Genomic DNA, 10,121 nt, shown 5'->3' on the forward strand with positions numbered 1-10,121 from the left:
TCACTCCTGTTCTCCCATGATGTTATAATCTTCTGTCCTTTAAGAGTTCTGCAAGGCTATTACTGCCTTCAAGTTGGAACACCATTCTAATTTCCTATACTTTTTTTATTCACACCTGTCATCCATTGGGGTGGAGTGTTATCCACTCCACTAGCTATCTCGGTTAAAAGATATGTTGTTTCATAGAGCTATTGTGTTGTTTAGCGTTTAGCCAGCTTTCTTTTGAGAACTTTATAAAGGATATCACTGAGTTTATTTAAATCTTGTGTTGTTTAGCCAGCTTTCTTTTGAGAACTTTATAAAGGATATCACTGAGTTTATTTAAATCTTGTGTTGTTTAGCCAGCTTTCTTTTGAGAACTTTATAAAGGATATTGCTGAGTTTATTTAAATCTTGTGTTGTTTAGCCAGCTTTCTTTAGAGAGCATTCTAAAGGATATGACTGAGCTTATATAAATCCTTTCCATGACAGTCATGAACCTGGAAACACCAGAGCCCTAGAAGGCATGCAGAAGATGGAAGCAGCTCCTGATGCTGCCGTTGAGGCTCCTGCGTACGACATGGAGGTCGAAGACATTGCAGACTCTGAGGTAAGAATCTACCTTTGGAGATGAAACCAATAGTTGTTAGAGTTAAATATAGAAATATATAGAATTATTTGTTTGTGGATAAATGGTTGCATGTACTGTATTGATATTTACAAACATGCCTTTTTGTTCATTTACAGATTAATTATGTGTGTATGTGCACAGTTACAATAAGCTCTCAAATATTAGTGCTCAGAGTAACTGTATTAAGGTACCTTCCTAATAAAGATTGGACAACATGAAAGATAAAAGCTTAGGATAGAGTGGCATTTTCAGGCAATAAACAACTTTTCTGAGTAGGTGCATTGACTGGTTACTGTACAAATTTGGGTGTCTACTAGCACCAGCAGATCTGTGATGGCAAGGCCGTTAACTTTTACTGTTTTATAATAAAACTGACCTTGTATATCATTGATCAGTCAATTAGTAAATTGAGGAAACTTACATAAATTGCTTCCTCTTTTCTGCGACACAAAGATTTACAGTATTTTACCTTCACCTCAATTCTATATTTTCTCAGTATTGAAAAAAACTGATGAAAAGATTTTAAAGAAAAATGTGAAAATGAGATGGAGAAGTGCTTAGCTTTCCATCCCAAATCGGGGAAGCTGCAAAGAGAGATGAAATACCAGGGCAAAAGACTACTAATACAGTACATTCTCAATACAGAACAGAACAAGTAAGAAAGTTGTGCACAGTCAGAATAAAATTTATGGTGTAATAAATAATCCCTGCCTATTAGCGGTTCTGGATTTGCGGACTCACCTATTTGCTGATTTCTCTGTGGAACATATATACACATTATTTGCAGGAAATTCGCCAATTCGCGGTATTTTCCATAGAGAAACATTCACAAATTACTGTATTTTTTCATATAATTTTTGTGACTAAATGCACTCTTTATTGATAAAACTATTAAAATATTCAGGTATAAACATTTTTAGAGGGTGTTTGGTGTTTGAACTATCAAAACAGGCAATTATAAGCGTTTTTAGGAGGGTTTAAAGTATTCGCAGATTTTAGCTATTCGCTGAAGGTAGCGGTACGCATCTCCCACTAATACCGGGGATTGACTGTACACTAAAACCTTAAAAATTAAAAAGAAACTGCTATCTGTCATCTTTTATGTTGGAAGCAGGTGGGAAGAGGTTCATTTCAACATCTCCTTTCCATCCACCTCTGTGCTACTCTTCAGGCCCAGTCTGAAAATAGACTTGTGAATAAACAAAAGAAAGAGTTGAATAAGAATGCATAATTAAAATTAAATGAGGCGAAGAGTTGCAATTGATTCTTTTATGGCATTCAGGAGATTTTTAGAATTGTATGAAATGTAAAAAAGTAAAAACATTCTCTCTCTCTCTCTCTCTCTCTCTCTCTCTCTCTCTCTCTCTCTCTCTCTCTCTCTCTCTCTCTCTCTCTCTCTCTCTCTCTCTCTCTCATAATACTTATAAGGATGTTTTTTCTATTCCTGTCTCTCATTTGCATCCTCATTTATAGTTCATGGATTCTGTGATATATCAAAAGGGACTCTTATGTTATTTTAATTTAAGGATTTTTTGGGATTGAGATTTTGATTATCTGTATTTTTAAATCATTCAAAGGGACTGGCGATGATAATTAGGATTATACTTTGTTTGTATACAGTGATATGGACATTTTTCCTAGTGTACTTTTGTTTTGATTTTGTGCATTACATACAGTAAACCCCCCATATTCGCGGGGGGTGCGGCCCCTCACAGCTAAAATCCACAAATACTTGAAACCTCTCTAAAAACACTTATAACTGCCTATTTTGATAGTTTAAACACACAAAAAAAAATACTCAAAAAATGCTTATACTTGAGTAGGCTATTTTAATAGTTTTATTGCAGTTCTTTGTTGGGGGAGTGGGTTCCATTCTCAGCTATCACTCTGCTGGCCGCGAAGTTCGAATCTCTGACCGACCAGTGAAGAATAAGAGGAATTTATTTCTGGTGATAGAAATTCATTTCTCGTTAAAATGTGGTTCGGATTCCACAGTAAGCTGTAGGGTCCGTTGCTAGGTAACCAACTGGTTCTTAGCCATGTAAAATAAATCTAATCCTTTGGGCCAGCCCTAGGAGAGCTGTTAATCAGATCAGTGGTCTGGTTAAACTAAGATATACTTAACTTAATAGTTTTATCACAAAAAGTGCATTTGGTCATGAAAATATGAAAATACAGTAATTAGTGAATATTTCTCAGTGAAAAATACCACGAGTGGGCGAATTTACCACAAATAATATATAATATATACGTTCCACAGAGAAATCCGCGAATAGTGAGACTGCGAATATGGGGGTTTACTGTATATAGTTAATTACAAATGAGGACATTGCAGAGAAACTTGTTGTCAAGTTGCCGGAAAATATGCTGAGATCTCAAATGTTGAAGTTGAGTTGAACATGTGATAAGAAGGGATGAAGGATAGTTATTCAGAAAGGCAGTAGATATAGAAGTACCTGGCCAGAGATCTATAGGAAGGCCTCAGAAATCATAGTCTTACAGGATAGTTGAAGACCTAGACCTTGTAGCAGAAAGTGTACAGGACAGAGGAGAGCTGAGACAATTGATTTTATGTCTAACCTCATAAAGGGTGAAGCAGGCACCAAAACACTTATTTTGCTGGAGATGACGTAGTAACTATAAAATTACAGGAACTGCATTTAACATTTAAGATGATTGGTGTACATCTAGTTGTTTATGGATTCTAGTATTTTCAGATATATTGTAAATTGCAAAATGAATAAATATACAGGCAGTCCCCGGTTTACAATGGGGGTTCCGTTTTTACGCCGCGTCGTAAACCGAAATATCATTGAAAATCATCAAAAATCCCAAGAAAACCTTACTTTTAATGCTTTGGGTGTATTGAAAACAATGTAAACTGCATTTTTATTGAGTTTTTCATCAAAAAACCTCCAAATTTTGGTTATTCTGCCATTTTGGAGCCATATTTCTTCCGTCGGATCTGCGCACAATGCGTCATAACCCTGGAACATGCGTCGTAAACCGGGAAATAATTTCAGAAGAATATATTTGATAAGCGTTGTAACCTCAGAACGTCATAAGCTGGACCCGTCATAAACCAGGGACTGCCTGTTTAGGGATAAACTCTGTCTATTTTTATTTACTTTATTATTAGATTTGAATTTGCATTTCTTTAGATATTTCAGATTTTTCTTTTCAAAATTAAATTGTTTAATTAACTGGTCTTGCATTATTTTTTGAAAAGGGAAAACTTTCACCTAGAAAATTTTTAGACTAAAATTTCTGCTCCTTAGGCTTCACATTCCGAGATTCTATTTTTCATAGTAATTAGATGCTGTTTCAAAACATACTTGCTGGAAGAAGGGGAAGGCCCTTATTGTGATTGCTAAATATACTTTCTCTATTGCCAGGGTGAAGTCGAGGAAAGCGACCTGGAAGCAGTTTGGTCTGATGTGGATTTCTCCTTGAGTGGGCAGTAGCATAACGCCATCCAGATTATCCGGGTGACCAACAGCCAAAACATTCAACATGACAACAGAAGCTGAATTGGACTGTGTGGATTTGGTCCAAGTGTCATTTGTTGCTGGTAGGGCAATTGCTGCTAAAGCATTTTAGAGAAATTGCTGCTGCTACAGCATTTGCAAGTTGCTTGCCTAACCATTCCTTTAAAGAATTCTTTTCTGGGTAACAGCCAGGAAAGGTTTTACAAGAGGTGATTATTAGTTAACTGCTAAAGTAAGTACAGTATTAATTTATAGCCCTTTATTGTAAGGGTTGAAGTTTGTGGAAAAGATGTATTTCATTGTACTCCATGTACAACGTTTCTGTTATTAGGCTTTTATTTTGTATGAACTCTTAGAAAAGATCTTGATCTTGGGAGTGGATTCTGGAGATGAAACTTGAAATCCCAAGTAGGTATTGGTTAAGGTCTTAGAGAAATTGAATTCCACTCCCATATAGTCCTTGGTTTTAATCAGAGGACAGCCGTTAGCTTGTATGAAAACATAGTGGCTCCTCATTTAAATAATGTTCAGCCCTTTCGGTTACTTTTTCAACAGGCGGTCAATTTTTTCTGGTAAATGGTGGGGTTGTACATCAGAGCTTTCAGTACCTAAGTTATACCAATGAGATTGTATACATTGGAGGACCATAATTTTCTTAGCAGTGTAAAGCCGTTCAATCACAGTATCTAAAGGATGAGGAACATGAAATTGCATATAGCTGTTAACTAAAGACAACTTTAATTTGGTTGTTTTATGCATATTTTTCCGCTTGAGTACCAGAGCTGTCATGAACATGTGAAAGGGTGTGTTTTGAGTCCTTGTTATGCATTATCTAATCTACTTCTAGAAGTAACAACTCCATGCAGCAGTGATGATCCTTTATCAGTTTTCATGTTGTAAGGATTCAAAGTCTTTTGCTTACATGTTTGGAAGTTTATGAAACCAATTATGCAGTTTTTCAATTGGTATAGCCAATAATTGACTTGCAACCAGTCATGATTTTCCACAAAGTACAGTTCACCACCGTACATAAAGGCCTTGACCTGAAGGGAATTCAGGCATAATTTACCAAAACTAAAGGACACAGAAGAGACCTCAGCACGCTTCTAGCTAGTAAAGGTAGAACTTGGCGTAGGAGTGGTCTTTTTAGTGGCTACAAACGTCATGTGTCCCAGTGCCATCTCATTTCTAAATTTCATTATCTCTACGTGATGTGCAGTTTTATATAGTTTGTTTGTGTAGATGATGACTGAAGTATTCGCATTTGTGAAAGGTAGACATTTACTGGTTAATCTTATTTAAAAAGCGAGTATTAGGGATTTAGTATTTGAAAAAGAAATGGCACTCACTATATACAGTAGTAAGAGTGTCTGAAGTACAAGAACAGTGTACATACTATTATTCCCAGGACAATTACTATCATGAAAATAGAATAAAAAAAAGATCAGAAGTGACATCAGTAAGACCTATTATATAAGCTTCATTTGTGATTGCATTCATTCTCCACCAAGACCTACACTTCTGAAGTTATGTATTGTTCATAATTTTTCCATTCTCGTTTCAATACAGTTGCAACCAGCATAAAATCACCTTTCAAAAGGGCTGCTGAAGAGGTGTAGTTGCAATTGCATACAGGCAGTCCCCAGTTATTGGCAGCCTTGGTTATCGGCGATCCGGTTTTACGGCGCTTGTCTAGCGACGATGATAACCAGATTTTCGACACCGATTCCTGGTTATCGGCACCGATCTCCGGTTATCGGTGCTGATCCTTGGTCATCGGGAGCGCTGGTCCCGTTATTGGCGCCGATAACCGAGGATCGCCACTATTATTGCCAATTTTCGGTTGTTGGCGAATTTCCATTATCGTCACGCTGTCAGGAACGGAACCCCGCCGATAACCGGGGACTGCCTACTTAGGGCCACAAAGCACGTTGAGACAGAGAAAAATGATTTGGTTTTAGAGTTATACAACATTGTACAGTGGGATGACCCAAGAGAGATGGAGACCTGAATCTGGCAGAGTGAGTAGAGGGGAATGAGGTGGACTCATCACTTTTGAACATGTGAATGAAAAGCTTGACATAAAGACAGGAAAGGTGGTGGTGAGTTTAAAGGTGACCAAATTGTGTTTTGTAGGATTTTTTGTTTGTTTTTTAAGAGCTCATAAATTTTACCAATTTCTCTATTCCTGTTGTTATGAGTGTGATGACAAAATATATTTGCCATTAGCCTTATTCTGTTTTACAATGAAGGAATTTGTAATGTGAAGCCTGATATTAACTCATAATGTGTACTCAATATTTGAAAGTATACCTTCCAATAACACATGATGTCAGGGTACTATTACGAATTACTCTATGTATTTTGAAATGATGGTTTAATATGGTACAGCAGTCAATATTCATCATGAAATGGACCTAATGATTGCTTTTTTGAAGAAAATTCAGTGGACTTTGATCTTGTAGGTCAAAGTAGGTATAACGAGCTATGAGATATTACCATTAGGGGTCAAGGTGTCTTGTTATTGTAAGAGATGAGAATGTATTTTTGTACTTGTTGTGTCATAGATGTAATGTCGTACACATCCTGTAGCTCTTTCATGTCCCCATTACTTACAGTTCATTAAGGTTACTGTGTGTGTGTGTGTACAGTAATTATGACAGGATATTTGTAATTAATAACTTGTACAGTTGGTAGCAAATGCTCAAATGCTGTTTTTTTTTATAAAAATGTAGTGCTGTAATGCCCTTATGCCCATAGCTCAGCGTACTAACATTTTACTTCATCACGCATTCTCAGATGTATATTTATTGTCACATCTAGTCAATAATTACTGTTTTTTCCAGCAAAGTATTACAAAATAAGAAGTGGAAAATTGCTTAGTAATTGTGTCACTGTGTAGAAGTTCGACCTTTTCAGCAGTACAATTTGCGAGAGAGAATTTGCATTGCTGGTGTCATTACAGGGAAAGGTTAATGATATATACAGTATCTTGTGATGAGAATTGATTTGTTAATGTTAGATATATATTATTTACTCAAACAAATGTAAGAGGAGTTTCAAATGTTTTAATGAATGTTAAAGATTTAGGAGGAAGTGTTTCTTTACAGAATAATAATGCAGGAAGTGGAAATCAACTGAAACCAGTTTTTTGTTACATTGTGGTGAGATAAATTAGGCTAGCTTATATTTATTTGGTTAGGGCATAGATTACTGTTGTTGTATGTTAGGTTTTGTGGATTATTTGTAATTTATGATGATTTTTATAAGTTATTTTGCATCAGAAGTCAGGAAATATACAGTTTTTTGTATGGAATTGATTTTGATGTTTGAAACCCTTTGTTTATATTGCAGGTGCATTCTTTCTTCTCTATTTTCGTCCTGCTGCAATTCATAAACATCTGTTGTCTCTTCCTAATTTATCTTGTAATGCTGCCATAACAGGGAGGTGTACTTTGAAATACTGGAAGGATCTGTCACAAGTGGTGCTAATGTAAGACAGAAGTAAACTCCATGTTTATGCTTGTCAGATCAAGCCATCTTCTTGATGTATGACAGAATTACCCGTGGACTATTGTACCGACTGCGAAGGACATTCCGTACTGTTCCAGAGTTTGAGTTCATACCAAGGTAGTTGTCTCTGGGTACACACAGAGTGGGAATACCTGTCTGTAGCTATTGTCCCAACTTTAGTGTGGTGATGATGTACATATTCTGCATATTTATGGAATTGAAAGGTAAGCTCATGAATGATAGATGAGGAATGAAGTGAGGTAACATTCAAGTGGTTCTTTGGTTAAGCAGGAGAAGACCAAAGAAAACAAAGAGAGGTGGAGGTCAGAGAGTGATAGATTTCGTAATTTGTTGAATTCAGCTATGCAACAGCTTCTATTTGATCGGTCCCAGGATGAGTATCCTTTGAGATGAAGCCAATTTTTTTTTCTCCGATGTGGTTCTTGTCTCCTCTGGGCCTGTTGTAGAGCATCCCCAGAATTCCCATATAAACCTTTTTGAAGACAGTTAAAAGAAAAGTTTTGAAGCGTTAAGGGTGGGATTTTCATAGCAATGGGAAAATGGATAATTTTTAGTATTGGTAAGAATGACTGTTTGTAGAGTCACTCTGAAGGTAATAGATGGTATATCTTATAGTTGTTGAGGTATTGAGTTTAACTTTATTGCTTTCAGGAAGGTAATGGGCTTGTAATCTGTTCAGATGAGGCATACAAACCTTTGTCTTTTATATAAGTATGCTTAGGAGCAAGCTGGTTCATTTATTGAAGCTTGACTAAGGATGTAGAAACATTCTTTTGTTACTCAAGTGATTAATATCTTAAACCTGTTTTTGGTGATGTTGTGTTTATACATTTGTTGGTGAGCACATCATCAGTGAGAGAGAACTCAGTGTGTAGTTGCACCTACTTGGGAGTGCTTGCCTCTGGTTCTTTGACATTGATTATTGATTCTCACCTTTATTGTGCCTCTTGCAGGGTCAAGGATTTCTTGAAGGATTTGCCTTTGAAGGGTTGCAAGGATGGTTGTCATCTCAGTGGCATAAGTTCAGCTCCAAACTGAAGAGGACCAATAAGATTTGTGTCTTCAGGAGGTAACACATCACCCTTCACCCCGAGGCTGCTGCTAGTACAGGACCTTGTGGTTCTTCTTGTCCCCAAGCCAAGTGGTATGCTGAGCAAGAGATCCCCTTCAGTTCATTCTTTTTTGTCAGTCCCATCTGCCAAGGTTCTACCAGTCTGTGGATGTCCTTTCTCCTCACAGCTGGAGACCAACATCTTTGTCCATTGGCTACCTTCACTGAGGTAAGCTCCACTCAGTTTCTGCTATGAAGGGGTGTCACTCTGCCCTGAACCCATCATTTTGTTAAAGAGCGTGGATTTCTCGTTCATGAGAAAGCTGTATATTCATGAAGAGCTTTGAGCATTCTTTCCCACCGTATGAGGTCAGGCCTCTGGAAAGGGATGTCTCTCATTGTCTGGTTTTTCTCTTTCTCAGGTGTTGTTTGAGCCCCTGGTTGAAGCTTCAGCTGGGGACTTAATCCTCAAGCCTGCCATTTTGCTACCCATATTATCTGTGAGAAGGATAATCAGGATGCATCTTCTCTTGTACAAAGTCCAGCATTCGGATTGGTGAAATGTGTTTTCCTGTGGTGAAAACTCAAAACCAGTCAGTTCCTGACCCAGTATTTGTTTGTTTCTCCATTCTCTCTCTATGTGGTCATGTAGGTGTAGATTGAGACAAAATGCTCAGGTGTTCAATGAGAGCTGTGTTGTGTTACATGGACAGAACTCTACATTATCTACCCAAATATTGTTGCCTGTTAGTTTCCATCAGCAGACCAAAGGAAGATGTGTCTAAAAACATAATTTCCTTCTATCTTTGTGGGATAATCAAATGGGCATAGCACCATCCATCCGGAAAGAAGCACAGCTCGGTACATCATGCAAAAGCCCATGAATCCTTAGGGAGAGCAACAAACATCACTCTCAAATCTTCAGGACTCGAGGTGCTCCCTCGATATTTCACCTTCGGCTGGTGTGGATATGAGTATGACTGGATGAGGGAATGTCTGGACTCATCCCTATTTTCTTCTCTTCTTCCAGACTGCAGACAGCTTGTGGCTGTGTTCATCTTGGTATAATTTGGTGCAAGTGAAATACACAGAAGAGTAACCTATCCAAAGGCCACAGCCAGAGGATGAGACCCTCTTTGTATTTTTTAACAGGTGAGTGGTTGACTGTAGAGCAATGCAGTAGTTATTATTTTTTATTTTGTGATGATTTCTACCTACTGAGATGTGTCTCCCATGCAGACTTGGGTATTAGGATCTATTAATTCTGAAGATTTATGTTCCTATACAAATACCAAACTCAGCACGAGGAACTATCACCCTCTGTAGAAGAGATTACAGGTCTTTTCAGTCTCTCATAATCAACATGCTTGGCCTTGGAACATCACAGAGGTCACAACACTATAAGTTAAGACGAAACCTCGCGCCTGAAGAGAAAGAT

At 37.5% G+C, this 10,121-nt stretch overlaps 1 protein-coding gene across 1 annotated transcript in view; it reads left to right on the forward strand.

The window, feature by feature from the left end:
* The window catches only part of APC7 (anaphase-promoting complex subunit 7), a 35,550-nt gene extending 28,136 nt beyond the window's left edge, over positions 1 to 7,414 (forward strand). The window contains exons 12-13 of the mRNA XM_067090847.1: positions 472 to 589; positions 4,006 to 7,414. Of these exons, the coding sequence (XP_066946948.1) occupies positions 472 to 589; positions 4,006 to 4,074 (187 nt within the window). The 3' untranslated portion in view covers positions 4,075 to 7,414. The remainder of the gene's footprint in view (positions 1 to 471; positions 590 to 4,005) is intronic.
* Positions 7,415 to 10,121: the final 2,707 nt, after the last annotated feature.

Source organism: Macrobrachium rosenbergii, chromosome 47 (genome assembly GCF_040412425.1).
Source record: "Macrobrachium rosenbergii isolate ZJJX-2024 chromosome 47, ASM4041242v1, whole genome shotgun sequence".
Lineage (NCBI taxonomy): Eukaryota > Metazoa > Arthropoda > Malacostraca > Decapoda > Palaemonidae > Macrobrachium > Macrobrachium rosenbergii.